The 17,500-nt window shown below is 38.2% G+C and overlaps 5 protein-coding genes across 5 annotated transcripts; 3 read left to right on the top strand and 2 right to left on the bottom strand.

Moving 5' to 3' along the window:
• Positions 1-465: 465 nt before the first annotated feature.
• LOC108823772 (endoplasmic reticulum oxidoreductin-1) lies at positions 466-2,929 on the bottom strand. The gene is given in 9 exon segments (XM_056993888.1): positions 466-798; positions 883-914; positions 917-949; positions 952-1,007; positions 1,092-1,293; positions 1,382-1,606; positions 1,863-1,973; positions 2,049-2,442; positions 2,570-2,929. Coding segments are annotated over 9 exon segments (1,410 nt in total). The 5' UTR covers positions 2,741-2,929; the 3' UTR covers positions 466-612.
• A 1,946-nt stretch (positions 2,930-4,875) lies between these two features.
• LOC130499760 (kunitz trypsin inhibitor 2-like) lies at positions 4,876-5,697 on the top strand. Its single transcript, XM_056994132.1, has one exon. It carries the CDS (start codon positions 4,927-4,929, stop codon positions 5,587-5,589), a length of 663 nt encoding a protein of 220 aa, XP_056850112.1. The 5' UTR covers positions 4,876-4,926; the 3' UTR covers positions 5,590-5,697.
• Positions 5,698-7,555: 1,858 nt separating this feature from the next.
• LOC108832730 (uncharacterized) lies at positions 7,556-11,288 on the top strand. Its single transcript, XM_056993546.1, has 5 exons — positions 7,556-8,747; positions 8,841-8,979; positions 9,059-9,117; positions 9,346-10,211; positions 10,304-11,288. Exons 4-5 carry the CDS (start codon positions 9,354-9,356, stop codon positions 11,153-11,155), a joined length of 1,710 nt encoding a protein of 569 aa, XP_056849526.1. The 5' UTR covers positions 7,556-8,747; positions 8,841-8,979; positions 9,059-9,117; positions 9,346-9,353; the 3' UTR covers positions 11,156-11,288.
• On the top strand, positions 11,206-12,900 carry LOC130499461 (uncharacterized). Its single transcript, XM_056993547.1, has 4 exons — positions 11,206-11,288; positions 11,647-11,698; positions 11,771-11,852; positions 11,932-12,900. Exon 4 carries the CDS (start codon positions 11,935-11,937, stop codon positions 12,631-12,633), a length of 699 nt encoding a protein of 232 aa, XP_056849527.1. The 5' UTR covers positions 11,206-11,288; positions 11,647-11,698; positions 11,771-11,852; positions 11,932-11,934; the 3' UTR covers positions 12,634-12,900.
• A 288-nt stretch (positions 12,901-13,188) lies between these two features.
• On the bottom strand, positions 13,189-17,400 carry LOC130499562 (uncharacterized). The gene is made up of 2 exons (XM_056993736.1): positions 16,937-17,400; positions 13,189-15,760 (listed from the first exon to the last, which is right to left on the bottom strand). Exon 2 carries the CDS (start codon positions 15,755-15,757, stop codon positions 13,265-13,267), a length of 2,493 nt encoding a protein of 830 aa, XP_056849716.1. The 5' UTR covers positions 15,758-15,760; positions 16,937-17,400; the 3' UTR covers positions 13,189-13,264.
• Positions 17,401-17,500: the final 100 nt, after the last annotated feature.

Here is a 17,500-nt window from a genome sequence, read left to right as displayed (position 1 = left end):
AAAAAAAAATCATATGAATTTGTGTGTTTTCAACGCTTTATGTAAATATACCGCACGTATGTATATGAACTAGTCTTTACTTTCATAATAATCAAATAAGTTTGTGGTGTTTCCGGCGCTTTATGAGACATACCTCTTTTACATTAAAACCATATCCGATAAGTGACGAGGATGATTGATTTATTATCATCCTCCTGTGTGGTTTGTGGATTTAGTTGGATCCTACTGTTTAGTGAGTTAAGCGTTCTTTTGTGTGTTTAAGCATACGAAATGAATTTAAGATTTGGCTTTTCATTCAAAGAACAGAGGCTATATTATCATTACCACTAAGCCAGGTTTCGAGAGAAGCAACAGAGTCTTGAAGTCTAAATGTGCCAAACAAAAGACTACAAGCTCTGTTTTTATGTTTATGGGGGCATCAGGAGTTACTAATAAAGTATATTATATATATATATATAGGTTACTTTTACCTCAAGAATCTCTACTCTTATTCTGTTTTATCAAAATCTTTTGGCTGTTTGTATAATGATATTCTTTTTTTTTTAAATTTTGTTACAATGATGACTGACTATCCATTCAATTCACAGCATGAATGCCTAATAAATGATTAGTTCACCAGAAGGAGAAAGCTAGATCCAATACTCTTCTTAATCTACCAGGTCTAGCTGAAGTCTTAGCTATCTGATCCTCCATTAGCCTCTCCACGTCAGGTCCCATTTCGTGAACCATTTTAACTGACTCAGAGAGACGGTTGAGCAGGTTCACCAGTGCAATCACTTCATTTCGTTGCAGTTGCAGCTGGAAGAGAAAAGTGACAAGAAAAATATATAATCAGATCATCGATGCTATGTTCAGAAAGAAACTCACTGTTAAGAAACTCACCGTTTGGTCACCCTCCTTGTCTTGATTCCCACAGAGAAAAGTATTTTCAACGCTGTCCCTAAACCTGAACCTGAAGCTTCCCCCAAAGCCGGCACTTTTCACAACCTACACAATCCATCAGTGCACTGCAAACCACATACTAACTTAATTAGCCGACAGACATATTAAAGCTCTATGAGTGAGTGCGTCGCTTTCAAGTAAAGACGAACCTTATGTTCCTGAATTGTTTCTGAATCTGCTGTTTGAGTTCAGGTCCACCTTGGCCTTGCCAGAGCTTAGCTTCATCAAACGGAACAGGACATGCTGTTTGGAGTTTCGGACTGTACAACAATTGTTTAATCAAGGACTGTGTTTTCAGATCTTCCGCATGGTTCCCTGTGTCATACTCCGCTTGCTCCAAGTACGCTGTTGGCCTATTATATACGTTGTAAGAGTCGGTTAAAAAAGCTTGTTCAGCTTTGGCATTGTCAAAGGCCGTAGACAAAGAAGTTTTAACTCACTTTAGTTACAGCACGTAGCACAAAGAGGTACGTGAAGTACATGTTTCTGACACGGTCCGGATGCCTCAGGATACGATCATACATCAGCTCGATGTTCTGTCCCCACAGGTTGCGTGACTCATCAAGAAGATAATCACCAGCTATGTGCATGGAGATTGAAGAATGAAGACCTGATATCAGTTTGTACAAAACCTTTTTCTCTGGACATGTCTCTCCAGATGAATCTGCATGTACATACATAACATTACAAGTCTTTTAATCTCACAAACATGGGTGGTGTTCCTGAGTATAACTAAGCGAAACACTGGACTAGGACCACAAATTTTTTTTTTTTTAAATTACATCGAAAAAGGTCTCCAAATTTGTGAAAAAAAAAATATTGTTAAAACTTTAATAAAATGTTTATTGCCCCCAATATCTTAGGGACGCCTCTGCTCACAAAACTAAAACGAAGGAGAAGGAGAAGGAGGAGAAACTCACATTTTGGGCAGTTCTCTGAGTATATAGAGTCCCAAATCCTTCTAGCAGATGGTCCAGTGTAACCAGTATACCTCTCCGGGTTTAATTGAAGATTTACATAACTCATCTCACCTGAATCACCAATACTAAATCATCATCACATATACATAGGGTGCATCAAACGGTTTTGGTTTAAAACTACATTACCGTTATCTGTGTCATCCTCATGCGTCCATGGGTTATTAGTCTCGACCCAACCTCTAAATGCTATGTTATCTATAGTGCGGTCAACAGCAGCTTGAGGCTTCCCCTCTTGACAAATCAGATTATCTGAAGGAAGACCTGCAATATTGTATGGCCTTTTAAACGGCTCAGGGAACTCGTTCTCTGGACATTCACAGACACTGCAATCACGCAGACGACACATCCCATCGTCTGGCCAGAACGGGCAATCACACCACAGTTTGACCTTGAAGTAACGGAAGAACGGAGTAGCGACGAGATCTTGAAGCAAAGGATTCAAAACCTCACTGTTGAGATTGTCCACCGTTTCGTAATCACAGCAACAGTCCTCAACTATACCTTTGTATTTACCACTTCCCTGTGTGTATAATATCATCAAAAAGATTCAGTTTTTTTTTTATTTTAATCTCAATCTAAAGACCAAAGCTTTGACCTTTTAACTCTTGTCTCAACACGAAAAAACGTAAGTAACTGAGATTACGAACCTGAAGTGAGCAGCTGCAAGAGTTACGATCGGTGAAGAAGAAACCGGCATTAGAAGCGGTCCTAGAGCTGACAGCAACTGCTAATAAGACAACGACCAAAGCCACCAACGGCCATTGCCATGTTTGTCTCTTCCTTTCGCTTTCTTCTTCTTTGATTGCGCCTTTTCCCATTATCCTTAAAAAGAGAATCAAACCGGGTCGTGAAGACAGATCCTTTCACGGTAAACACGTTTTTTCTTTTTCTTTTTTCTTTTTTCGGACAATTCTCAAAGCCCCATTGCTGTTGTTGTGTCTGAAGAGAGATCAGCTCTTATTAAGCAAAAGTCATGAGAAATGAATGCGTTAGTTTCAATGCCCCCGCATATTTTTTTGACATTTCAGTGCGACGCGCGGTGTTTGGGTACCACGCGGCACGTTTTAGTCGGCGCGTGTTGGGAATATTTGTTTCGTTTGTCCCGTGACGTGCTTTAGCCAATAGGATCCGTTTATTTAGTCCTCGGAATATAAATAAACAACTTGCCGTTTTAGCACGTCTCAGTCAACGGATGGCCGTTGACTAAGTACCTTACCTGCCGTTTTTGATTTGATGGTCGCCACGTCACGATTAGCCTTAACTTTAGAGATCCGACAACCTCTGGAGTTTTTAACTTTTAACTAAACACAGTATCTCATCAATAACGAAAAGTTGGTGAGAAAGAAACACTATTATGAAAAACTTGAAACTTTTCAGATACATAATATTAACAAATGTCACTGTATAATGGTTTTACTTTAGAAAGTAGATTATTTAACAAAATTAGATTAAAAATTTAAATTTATGAAGCATAATCTTCAGCGATAAAAAATTCTTTTGAGCGTCAAAACTTGAAACTCTTGAGATACTCTACTAACAAATGTCATTGTACAATGGTTTTACTTCAAAAAGTAGATTATTTAACAAAATTAGATTTAAAAATTAATTTTATGAAGCACAGAATCTCCAGCAATAAAAAGTTCTTTTGAGTGTTGAAAACTGTTACAAATTGATAAAAACTTCACTGAATTATCTAAATCAAATCCAAAATGTTGATACACCTGGGCCTATAAATTGAAAGCTGGGCTTATGGATTTAAATCAGGCCAAGGGTAATATATCATCAACTATTTTCCTAAACCAAATAGAGAGAACGATGATTTGGGTCGGACCGAGTAGGGCCGTTTGTCTCGTTTATATCCAAATTTATTTTAGGATTTAAAGTAATCCCTAAATCTCGCTTGATGTCCTAATCCCAACGTGTCTCACAAGGCAGTTGAGTCATTATTATTTTGAACATGATAACAGAGAAGAGTTTCTGATCGAAGCCTATCAATTGATCGAAACCAAACAAACTGATTTGTAACAGAGAAGACTTGATCGATGCTGTTTTTTTTTTCATGAGGCAATTGTGCTCGCTGATCTGAGGCTTATGGTCCTTTGTGTACTCTCAGAATCAAAGATTTGGCGATGAGTTTCATAACACTAGAACAGTGAACAATATATCCTTAAGATTGGGTCTTTTATTTATTTTCATTATCCTCCAACTGGATTACAAAGTAGCTGTTGTGTTGTTACGTACAGCCATAGTATATATTAATGTAGAAAAGTACCTTAGAAAAAGCTAATCGGCAAAACCAAGAAAAGCTAATCTTTTTTTACCAAAAAGAAAAGCTACTCTTGTGATATGATTATACAACATTGAAAATAATCATCCATTTCACAGAAGAAAAAAAAATCTCAAGTGCATCTACAAAGATCAGATCAGTAACGGACATGTGTCTTGCAGCTATGAATCCCTGATGTCGTACGTGTAAGAGTTTTAATGTCCAGACAAATGAGGATATGGTCCACTAATGCATAATGTTTCTGCATCTTCCTCTCCTTCTGTATTAATTCATGGAGACAATGCTTTTACTCTTTCTTGTTTATGGTTCGTGTCGTTCTCTGGCTAATAAATCTTGATTGTGAATTTTCTGTCGTCACTCATTCATGGAGATATCTGTGGCTAGAAACAAAAGATGTTGACACTGGTTGTGTTAGCGTTCGTCTTTGTTTTCCTCGTGCTGAAGATCGAAGTTTGAATCAGCTACCGTAGAGTTGTAGAGACCAACCCATATCACGGGATGATCATAATGTGAGATGAGGAAAAAGCCAAAAAAAGTATTTAAAGCTGATAGATACCTTTAGGGTTTATTTACCACAGAGGATTTTACTGCCATAAACACCACGCAGTTTTAAATTTAAAATTAACAGCAGAAAACTTCCTATAAATACCGGTACAATGTTTTTGCTCTCTACAACTCAACTCACTCAAACCCCAAAACACATACAAAACAATCAAAATGAAGACTTCTTTTCTCGTTACGTTCCTGTTGGCTGCAGCTGTCTGCACCCACGCCCTTGAAGAGGTGAAGGATTCCAACGGAAATCCAGTTAGGGTCGGTGCACAATACTTCATCCAGCCGGTTAAGACCGAGAGTAACAACGGGGGAGGTCTTGTTCCAGCTGCCACTAACATACTTCCGTTTTGTCCACTTGGCATCACCCAAACACTTCTTCCCTACCAACCGGGCCTGCCGGTTAGCTTCGGATATCATCCAAACATTCTCGGCCGAGACACCATTGACACATCTGCCGATATAAACATCGAGTTCAGGTCCCCAATATGGCCTGTCTGCACCGAGTTTTCTAAGTTGTGGGCAGTCGATTCCTCATCCGCATCCAAGGAGCCTGCCGTTATCATCGGTGGTGAACCGAAGAGCCCAAATAGTGCGTTTAAGATAGAAAAAGCTGCAGGAGCACACACTTACAAGTTGACCACCTCATCTGGAACCGTTGGAACCACCCCAGGGGCTTGGTTGAGTGCACCACAGCTACTTGTCACCAATGATGTGGCTAAGACTTTATTCGTCAAGTTTGTGAAGGTTGATAATGATGCTACTACGGCTACTACTTCTACTTCTCGTGTTGAGAAGTTAGGTCTAAGAATGTTCCCATTCTACTAGTCAAGATCAAGATCATGAAAAATAATGGTTGAGATAATACCCTCACGCATGTATGTGAACTCGTCTTTACTTTCATAAAAATCAAATAAATTTGTGTTTCCATCGCTTTATGAGACATACCTTTTACATTAAAACCAAAGCAGATAATCTAGTTCTAAATTGTCATGACATAAAGATCCTAAATCCATTTTTGGCACCAATCAAAGTTAAATTGAATGCGAAGCCTCTTTTTCCATTTGCCCACTACACCGGACATGATATGTAGTCGATAAATTGAGAGTTTATTTTATTAAACTAAAGATATCTCAGGCCTGTAGAAAGGTCTAGACAAAATCTTTAAGGGAGGTATAGTCCATTGATGTCTTTGAGTATTCAAATATGCCATAAACAATAATCTTATGTGGCCACACAGTGAAGTGTAGTGGAGTCGGGGTCAGATTTGGGCCAAACACAGTGAAACATTGGCTTTGCTCTCCCAAATTCTTTTGACATTTTTCACATGGGTTTAGACCCTCAAATTTTGAATATGGCCTTCAATGGAATAGCTTCGGACAAGTTATTTACCGATCTATAACTCGTATGCGAGTAGCCACCATTGCATGGTTGATTAACTCCAGGGTTCCAATCGAAGTTTTCTCAGTTTTATTTAAAACGTATTGTAGCTATGTACTAGATGACATTTCAACAATGCCAAGTTTCACTAGAAAAAGACATTAAATATTTGCTAACATTCTTTGTAAAAAGATGTGCAGACATTAATATTTTGATATTTTTTATACAGATTGAGAAAATAATTGTCATATATTTATGTTTCTTAGTCACATATATTTAACATATATTGTTTGAGAAAAATAAAAAATTATTTATAAGCTTAATATAGTTTGCAATTAATTTCAAAACTAAGTATAAATTATATTATAATTCTAAAATGACATTTTATGTAACAAAAAAATTGTTAAAATGACACTTTTCAAAAAGGAATATATTATTCAGTTTATGTATGCTATTTTTTTATTATTCTCTCTCCCTTTCTCACTACTGTATTTAACTTTCAGAATTGTGTACACAATTTTTTTTTAAAACAGTTTAAATGAAAATTCATTAGTAATTTTTTTTTTTTGAAACTTATTTAGGTAAACACAATTTAGCCAACAATAAATAAAAACAAACTGGGCGTAACAAATTTGTGGTAGGTATGTGGTGCGATTGCTCGAGCTTGTAAGCTAAACTTCAACGAAACCGGAAATAAAATCGATGTGCTAAAGAGAGAATGAATCTCCATGAAGCTTATTAATTTACACATCGGAAATCAACCCAATGTAAAGTAAATCCTCAATTCATAATCTCGACGCATCTTCCAAGGAAGTCGATGGAGAAGGTTGAACCCGACAACAGAGTAGAGTTTATGATCGATACTCGTCACCTGGGTCAAAATTCGAAATGATTTGGAAAAAGCGAGATTGTGTATGGTATTATTCTGTTGTGTTGTTAAGTACAGCCATAGTATATATATTTATGTAGGAAAAAACCTTAGGAAAAGCTAATCGGCGAAGCCAAGAAATGCTAATCTTGTGATATGATTAAAACATTGAAAAGAGACGTCCATTTTACAGAAGAAAAAAATCTCAAGTGCATACGTGATTCTCACTGGAGCAACTAAGGATCAGAGTAAGGGACATGTGTCTTGCAGACCTTGATGCCGTATGTGTGAGGGTTTTAATTTCCAGACAAATGAGGATATGGTCCACTGATGCATAATGTTTCTGCATCTTCCTCTCTTCTTCAGTAATTAATATTCATGGAGACATTAATGTTTTTACTCTTCCTTGTCTTTGGATTCATATCGTTCTCTGGTTAATAAATCTTGATTGTGAAATTTCTGTCGTCACTCACTTATTTGTTTGCTTGTAAAAAAATGTAAAGAATCGTTTTGTGATTCTTGTTTGGGAGAATTGCTAAAACCAACCCAAAAGTTGATTGCAACCCTAAAAGTAGACCCCATATTCAATCAATTGCAAACCCAACTTAAAGGAGTGTTAAAACTACTATTTAGCCCTTGTGACCAAACAAAAAAACATAAAGTCATTTTACTGTTCTGTCCTTCGTAAGTCTACACATAACAAACATAGTCTACATATCCGTAGATGTCATACACGGTCTACATTGTCGACTTAATTTGTAGTCTACAATGTAATTTAATCTAGTTAATTACATTTAAAAATATATAAAATTATTTTTTATGAAATTATTAATTAATCATCAATGTAAATGTTAATATGAAGTTTATAAACTAAATTTGTATATAAGTGAACAGCTAAAAAAAATATATGTTGATTTGGTAACCATGTGAGACAATGTTTGTGGTTTAGTAACAAAGGTTACATAACATAACATGTTATATCTTTAGAGGTTAGATCTTTAGAGTTAGATTTTGATTGTTTTTTTTGTTTAATTAACATATTATTACTGAGTAGTTTAGATTTTGTAAATTTGATTTTTGATACAATAATTTCCTATCAAACTAACATATAGGGTTTGAGTTTCGTGGTTTAGGGTTTGGGTTTTGTGGTTTAGGGTTTTGTAGACTTACAATTCAGTCTACTGTAATAAGTGTACAAAAAGTCATTTTTTCTTCTATAAATTGAGTTTATGAATAAAAAAGTAAAATCACACATTATAACTATTAATAAATAAAGAAAAAAATTTAGTATTTCATATATAAATTTACTAAAACAACAAAATAAAATAGGAAATTAAAATATTGTAGACTGACAAAAAGGTAGACAAACAAAGAAGTCTACTCTCTACGATTTTAGCCAAACCGGAGTCAACCAATTTTAATTTTAACCAAATCTACTTCAAACCAAACATTTTTAACCTAACCAGAAAAGTTACCCAGCATATAAATACGATTTCCTAAGCTTTTTTCTATTAAGAAAACCCTAATCCTGCCGCCATCGATGAAGGCGATTTCCGGGGAGATTTCCGGCGAACCCTAACCACGCCGCTTCGCGAACCCTAACCACGCCGTTTCCGGCGCTCAACCTCCTCACCGTCTGTTCCGTCGGTCTGTATCTTCTCTCAACCTCGTCATCGGCTGCTCCGTCTGCTCCTGGGAGATTTCCGGCGAACCCTAACCAGGCAGCCGTTTCTCTCCGGTAAGTAAATCTCTTTTACTCTCTGGTTTAGTGTCTGTCCAGGTTTAAGGCTATAAAGTAACCACCTTTACCTCGTTTCGTTGAATATCTCAGGCGGCGATTCTCTACTCTTGTTGGCGAACGAACGGTGTCTCTGCCTCCAATCAGTCGCACGGCTTCTACTCTCGCTGTTTCATATCTCCGCCCCCAAACTAGTCACCATCCACTTCGTCAGTCCCATATCTTCTCTCTGGTAAGTTAAATATCTTCCATTTAGTGTCTGTGGGCGATTCTTGGTATAAAGTAACCACCTTTACTTCTTTTTGTTTTAGATTTTAGACGGTGACTTCTTCTCACGTTAGTGGCGTTTCATATCTCCGGCGAACGAAAGGTGATTCATCTCTGTTTCTAGTTAGTGTAGACTTCTTTTGACTCGTGTAGACTTCTTTTGACTCGTGTAGACTTCTTTTGACTCGTGTAGACTTCTTTTGACTCGTGTAGACTTCTTTTGACTCGTGTAGACTTCTTTTGACTCGTGTAGACTTCTTTGTCCTGCATACTTATTTGTTTGTTTGATTTGCAGAATTATTTGATAATTTTGTTGTTGTTTTTCCTGCAGGATTTAAAATGGAACAGCTTGATTTCCCACCAAGGCAATTTACTGTAGGGCAGGAGCCAGTGCCGGCTAAAAGCATTGGCTACTACAGTAGTAACACAAGGCTCTTCTCTGCTCTTCGTGAAGCACTCAATGAAAAAGAATGGGAGGAGCTCAAAGAGTCGAAACTGGGAGTGTTTTTAAAGTTCTACGAATTGGAGTTTTCATGGGCGTCTAGGCTGGTACACTATATGCTCACATTTCAGCTTGACTGCAAGAAGAAGTATGAGTTGTGGAGTCTTATAGGTGTTAAACCAGTTAGGTTTTCTCTGAATGAATTTGGAGAGATCACTGGTCTGAACTGTGAGTATGTGAAGAATCTTGAGCATCCTTTGGTTGAGGTAACTGATGAAATGAAGGCATTTTGGGAGCTGCTGGGAGTGAATTTCGAGCGTGGGCCAAGCATTGATGATTTAACTACAGCGTGTGCTAGGTGCGAAACATGGTCTACAGATGATCGAAAGCGCTTAGGTTATCTAGCCATCTACGCTGGCTTCATTGAGGCACAAAGAACCACGACACCCACACGGGCTGCCCTGGCTAGGTTAGTGATGGATCTTGAGGTTTTTGAAGATTATCCGTGGGGAAGAGTAGCATTTAAAGGCTTGATGGATTCAGTGAAGAAGGCTGACCTTACAAAGACGTCATACTACCTTGATGGCTTTGTTGAGGTTCTTCAAGTCTGGATCTACCACGCTCTCCCTGAATTCGCAGCTGGTTACGGAGATCCTGTGGAAGCAGATCCTTTGGCAGGCACCCCGACTCCACCTCTGCTTGCCTTCTTAGGTGGCAAAGGCCGGAAACATGGCAAGGAAAAGTTACAGAAACAGGTATGCTTAAATATATGTATGTATTATTTGATGTATTATTTTGTGTTTAAAATGGTTACATACTAACCTTTAATGTGTATTTTTTTTTGCAGACTACCATTAACACATGTACTGTGAAGGATTATTCTGAAATGTTTCCTCTCTGGGATGATGAAGTGGAAGATAAAAAGGCTGATAACATTATCGAGGCTATTTTTTCCAGTGGATGGTCATGGAACCAAGCTCACTGGCCTGACACTGGAACCAAACTGTGGACAAGTGTGAAGGTTGAGTACAAAAAGGTGAAGACAAGCAAGAGGTCACTGTGCTCTGCTCCCACCGAGTCTGAGGAAGAATCACCACGCAAGAAGGCTCGTGTGTCCCCTGGCCAGGATACCTTGAATGCAGAGATAAAAGTTTGGCTCACTGCCATGGCTTCTAGTATGGTTGAAGGATTGGGGAGATGTGAGAGTTTGTTGACCACACAGGGCCGCATGATTGAGAGCCTTGCAAAAAAGGTAGAAGATATGGAGAAGATTGTGGGTGGAGAGAATTATGAGGATAAAAAAACTGAGGAAAACAAAGATGAGGAAGATGGTGGCAAAGATGAGGAAAATGGTGGCAGTGATGATGAAGAAGGTGGCAGAGATGATGAAGAAGGTGGCAAAGATGAGGAAGAAAGGAACGATGAGGAAAGCAGTTCTGAAGCCGATGAAGCCACTCCCAAGGAAGCCATTCCCGAGCAAGCCACTCCCAAGGAAGCCATTCCCGAGCAAGCCACTCCCAAAAGAGGCAGACCGAGAAAAGCGCAAGCTAAGAAAGGATCTAAAGCTGTGGAAGCCTCTCCTCAACTAAACAGACCAAAGAGAGGCCAAGCTAAGCAAGCCACTGACAAAGCCACTGTGGTTAGTAACAAATCAACTCCCCAAAAGAAAAGAGGCCGTAAAACAGGGAAAAAGAAGTAACTTGTTTATTTTGGAATGTTTGAACGTTTTTTTGCTTGTTTTCACTTGGAATGTTTGACCTTTTCTCCTTCTCGTTTCAGCTTGTTTTCATTTCATGTTGGCTTGTTTGGTTTTTCTGCATGCAGCAGACTTCGTGTGCATATGAATGTTTGAACCTTTTGCGTGTGTAATGAATTCATTTTGTTGGTTTCACTTTCTAAATTATGTTATTAATATGTTCTTTCAATTGAAAAAAATGCAGAGTGAGAATGGAGGCATAGATGAGAGTGTTGTTATAATAGAGAAAGAACAATCAAGCATTGATTATGATTCGGTGAGAAATCTGAAACAGGTCGTCAAGTTAAAAGCTGCTCGCATCTTGGCACGTGCTAAGAGTGACAGAATTCGTAGGCTTGCTGCTTCTCAGCAATCCCCCTTTCAAGGAGATAGCACGGCCAAGTCCATCATACCTAACAAGCCAAAGCGAGGACATGGATATTACCCATTTGGTCCTGTTGACCCCAAAAAGCTCTCTGTTCTTATTGATTGGGTGCAACTCGACCCGTAAGTCATTCAATCACATAACTGCTATATATAGGAACTGGTAGTGTTTGATGGTTTTTTGATTATTGACAGCAACTGGCGAAAGAAGGTGAAGGGTTCTTCATGTCACTGGTACTACATACTACTAACTCCTCAAAAATGGCTGATTGACACGGTATGTAGACTTCTCTCTGATGTAGACTTCTCTCTGATGTAGACTTGTTTCTGATGGAAGTCTAATTTTGTAAATGCAGCACATGGATGCTGGGATTAATCTCTTAAGACTCCGGTACACGAAGCACCCAGAATGGTTTAGGTCGGACAGAATTTGCCTGCTGGATACTGCGTTCACTCAAATTTGGTCAGCAAAGTACAAAGAGTTTTTGAACTCTCCTGCCAATCCCGACGGCTCAGGTAAACTGCTCCCGTCCGGGGCCTTATACTACTACACTGGCGAGCACCCAGCTTATTGCAGATCAGACAAAACATGGGTGCTAGAGATTGATGATATATATGTGCCATTGTTTATCAACGAGGATCATTGGGTAGCTTGTTGGATATCAATCCCGAGGAGACACATAGTGATTTGGGACAGTTTTGTTGGTCACACCGACGATAAGGAAATTGCCGAGGCTGTGAAGCCTATTGCGCACATGCTGCCGTACATGCTGCATATGCTATCTCGCGGTGAGGACAGGGAGTTGTACACGGTTGATTTCACACATGAGAGGGTCCCAGCAACCGAGACACCACAGAATGTACAAAGTGGTGATTGTGGAGTGTACTGTTTGAAGTACATAGAATGTCATGCACTTGGCTTGGCATTCCCGTTTCATGACTTCTGTGATAAGAATGTGAAACAAATGAGGGCGAAGCTAGCGGCAGAGATATTTGACGAGACCAACATAAACGGCACAGAAACTAGAGAGTACAAAACTGCACTTGTTTATGAGTAAGGTTTGCAGTTCACTTTTGGGGTAGAATTGGAGGAAAGTTTGAAGTTTTTTGGGTGACTTTCCTCAACGGATATATCTAGTAGATTTTTTTTTACCAGACTATTGTATTGTGCTGTGAGTAGCAGACTGATGTAGTAGGTTTTTGTACCAGACTTGTAGTTGTAACAGACTATGTATTTTGCATGCAGCAGACTTCTGTGAAAGTCTTCTTTTAAAGAAGACTAATACTTAAGTCTGCTGCTAGACAATGAGGCAGCTTCTTTTGTATCAGAGATTATCAGTATTATTCTTTTTTTTTTCATTACATCAGTACTCTTGTTTTTGACAAATTCAACGAAAAATATAGACTTACATAGTAGTCTTCATTCATAGTAGACTAACTAAAAAGTCTGCTCGGCCGAAAGCAGACATGTAATAAACCTGTCTAAAGACCTACAAACTCAACATTCATCACATAAGACAACATCCAAAGCAACAATACAACTCATAAGTTCAATATTGACTAAAAATCCACAAATCCAACATAAGTTCAATACATAAGACAACATCCAAAGCAACAATACTAGTCATAAGTTCAACATAAGTTCAATACATAAGCCAAATCCAACATAAGTTCAATACATAAGACCTTTCATCCTGGACAATTAGGACGGGTGTGGCCCGGTTTCTTGCACTGGGAGCAACTATAGTCCTTGTGCTGCTTACGTGGTTTGTTTCCCCTCATCCTAGAAATTTCAAGCCAAGTTTGCCACCTCGATTTCTTTTGCCTACCCGGACCACGCTTGACAGCAGGAGGAAGGCATTTATGCTTGTTCGAAGCTTCTTTGTCCTTACCTTCTTTGTCCTTACTGAGAGCTTCCAAATCTTCATCAGTAGGTGATGTGTCCTCACTTTCAGAAGCTTCCAGATCCTCACTTTTGGGCGCTTCCAAGTCCTCACTTTCGGGAGCTTCCAAATCCTCACTCTTGAGAGCTTCCAAATCCTCACTTTTGGGATAAATATTTGCTGCGTATGCTGCATAAAGATACTCCTTTGAATAGGATTGGCATACAAGAGTAGAGACATGAATGTTTACATCTTTTGCAGCTGCAATGGCATGTGAACAAGGTATCTTCTCAATATCGAACACACCACATTGGCACCTTCGAAGTTCCAAGTCAACAATACAATCTCGGTGTCCTCCTCTCACAACAAATCGCCAACCATCAATCCGTTCCACTTTCATCATATCTGCATACTCTTCCCGAATAGCCAATATTTTTTCAACCCCACGACTATGTTGTGATGTGAGACTTAAAGCATCTTCTCTCCTTTTAAAAAACCACCTTCCAAGCTTCTCCCGTATAAATTCAAGAAGGAATGAGATGGGGAATCCTCTGGCTGGCTTAAGTGCAGAGTTAATAGATTCTGCGATGTTGCTAGTCTTTATGTTGTATCTGTCACCTTGAAAGTGCACTCGTGACCATAAAGAGACGTCAGCATCCTCCAAATAAGTTGCAAGGTCTGGGTTTATACTCCGTATCTCATCCATGTAGCGATTAAAATCGAAGAGCGTATGTGCATAAGCAGCGCCTTTGACCAAGTACAACATGTGCTTTCCCTTGAACTTTTGGACTATGTTCTGTTGTAGATGATAATAACAAATTCCTCTCTTTGCCCAAGGGAAAACCTTCTCACACGCCTTCTTAATGGATTTGTGTCTGTCAGAAACTATCACCAAAGCATACTGATCTGAAACACATCTCCGCAATTGGGTAAAAAACCATTCCCACGAATCATCATTTTCCGCATCCACAATCGCAAAAGCCAATGGAAAAATCTGAAAGTTACCGTCTTGGGCAGCAGCAACTAGCATAACTCCTTCATACTTTCCACTTAGATGAGTGCCATCTACCACAAGAACCCTCCTAAGATAGTTGCAACCAGCTATCGAAGCTCCAAAAGATAGGAATAGATATTTAAATCGGTTCTTATCATCTTTCTCAAGACATGTGACAGTTCCCGGATTCGATTGCTCGATCTGACGCAAATAAGAAGGCAGATTCTCATATCCATCTTCTGCTGTTCCTCTCACCATCTCTTGGGCACATAGCAAAGCTCGGTAAGAAGTGGTGTAACCCAGGTTCAGACCAAACATGTTCCGCATCGAATCTTCGATATGCTTCGGTGTAATCCCATCTATAATCCCAATAGACTCAATAAACAGTCTAGCAACATATTTCGGAGTATACTGTTTCCGTTGAGCCATCCGATCCCCCACTGAACATGTATGAGTTTTCAAATATTTTGTCACCCAAAATGTCTTTGGTCCATGCTTCACACTCGCTCTGAGCTTCCAACCACATCCTTCAACACGACACTTAGCCACGTACAAAGTTTTCGTTGTCTTGTAAGCTGTGAACGTAAATTTACCTTTCACAGCAACCAACTTCAGCTTTGCAACGAGCTCAGCCTTACTAGCAAAACTCTGACCGACATATATATCTTCATTAAAAGACATCAATCTTCCTCCAGTACCAGCATACTCCGCTTGTTGTCCATCATAAAACCCTTGATCATCAGAATCCTCATCTTTCAATTTCCCATAATCACTGTAGTTTACAGCATCAACAGCATCAACCGCATCATCAGCATCAACAGAAACATCAGCAGTTTCTTGAGCATCATCATCAGTTTCTTGAGCATCATCAGCCTCATTCCAATCTTTATCAAACCCTTCATCACCACTATCAGACACATCAGCATCAACAGCAACATCAGCAGTTTCTTGAGCATCGTCGTCACCTCCAGCTTCTACTTGACACTGGCTTGATACACAAAGGCGTACAATGTGGGTCTTACATAACTCGATCAAGTTCCGTACTTGTCTATCACTCGTGACATGCATAGGAGGAGTATCTGGACCCATTTGCTCTAAAAGTACGTCTGGTAAGGAATATGTCAGCTCCACCTTCTCGGTTTTCTTGTTCAGATCATAATCTTCTTGTGCCATTTCAAGAAGTTCACCATATGTACAACCATCATGCACAAAGAACATTCTCCCTTTTTTCCATTTATCAACCACAAACTCCCACAAAGAGCCTTTCACCACCCATTCTCCATACACAACAGGCAAATTAACCATTACCTGCAAAAATAATACATTTACAAAATTAGCGAACAATAATTTTATGTTTGATAAAATTATAAATGTAGACTTCCAGAGACGTCTACACATGTTACCAAACTACATACTCAAACAAAAAATTCGATAGTTTCCTAATTATAAAATATTATCTTTTAAAAATAGTTAAGAACAATTAGTATTAACTAATACACAATTTGAAACAAAAAAATCTTGAAAATACATTATGAATAATACACAAATTCACTTTTTATATATTTTCAACAGTAGACTTTCGTTTCTGTCAACAGAAATGTAGACTATTATATAGGTCGACAAGTTTGGGTTAGTTTTTGCAATTGCAAAATTCACGGGTTACTATCTTTATTTAAAAAAAATGTTGTGATTTTACACAAGTAGACTTTGTTTTCAGTCTACATTTTGAAAATGTTAGTTTTTGCGATTGACCAGAACTCATCCCAAATTTGACTTTGAAAAGTAGACTTCAACAACAGTCTACAGACGAAAAGTAGACTTCAAGAACCGTCTACATTTATTTTATTTTTCTGAACAGGTTAGTTTTTGCAATTGACCAAGTTGACTTTCTAAACATAGACTGACACAAACGTCTACATCTTTGTAGACGGTATCTGAAGTCTACGCGATAATCCGATGGGTTACTTTTGCATTTGACCAAAATAAAATAGTAGACTTCAGAGGCAGTCTACTTTTTTTTTTCAGAGTTCGGTAGACGGAATAAGAAATCTACAACTTTTTTCCATCCTGGTCAACTTTTAAAAATTTTAGTCAAATACAAAACTAACTTAATCAACATAGTCAAAGTTTGGGTCAAATGCAAAACTGACCTTCTGTAGACTTTACTAGCAGTCTACATTTCGTAGACTGTTTCGGAAGTCTACTTTGAAAAGTCAAAAGTTCGGTCAAATGCAAAAACTAACCTCTTTACGTAGACTTCTTTGTAAGTTTACATACTATTTTTTTTTGTTATCAAAGGAAAAGTCGTAGACTTCCAACAAAGTCTATTTTATGTGTTTTTTAGCATTTTGGTCAATTGCAAAACTAACCTGTGCGTTGACTTGTAGACCGCAATGTAAGTCTACTCCTTCCCGTAGACGTACAAAACAGTCTACTGTCGCGACACAGATCTGAAAAAATGATGAAAACCATGAAAACAGTAACCTTTTTCCGATGTAAAGCTTGTTTCCACCCTTTTCCACCGTCCAAGCTCCAAATATGAGTAAAAGGATCCAACTTTGCCTACTCACAACAGTGTAAACTCGAAAATATGAAATTATAGTTATGAAAATGAAAGTTATGGGAGATTTTTAGATTGAAATGGAGAGGAAATGAGAGGAAATGAGAGGAAATGAGAGTTTTTTTGCTTAGAATCACAACAAAGTGGTTGTATATTGAATTCTTGAGGTTTAATGAGCTCAAAAATGGTTGTTAATGGTGGTTGAAAAATTGATGATAATGGCATTATTGTAAATAAGAAGAAATGTTTAGGGTGTAATAGGTTTTTTATGATTTTCGAAATTATTAAATAATTAAATAATAATGGCAATTTTGTAAATAATTTAAAAACATAAGGATAGTTTGGAACTTTTCATGGTGAATAGTAATGACAAAAAAAAAGAGGTTGGTTTTGGGGTTGAATTGAATTTGTAGGTTGTTTTTGAAAGAAGTCCTTCTTGTTTTAGCTAGTAAATTTTTAATAAACGATTGTGGCCAGAAACAAAGATG

This window comes from Raphanus sativus, chromosome 9, assembly GCF_000801105.2.
Source record: "Raphanus sativus cultivar WK10039 chromosome 9, ASM80110v3, whole genome shotgun sequence".
Lineage (NCBI taxonomy): Eukaryota > Viridiplantae > Streptophyta > Magnoliopsida > Brassicales > Brassicaceae > Raphanus > Raphanus sativus.
The sequence above is the reverse complement of the archived record's forward strand: the minus strand, read 5'-3'. Positions and strand labels throughout refer to the sequence as shown.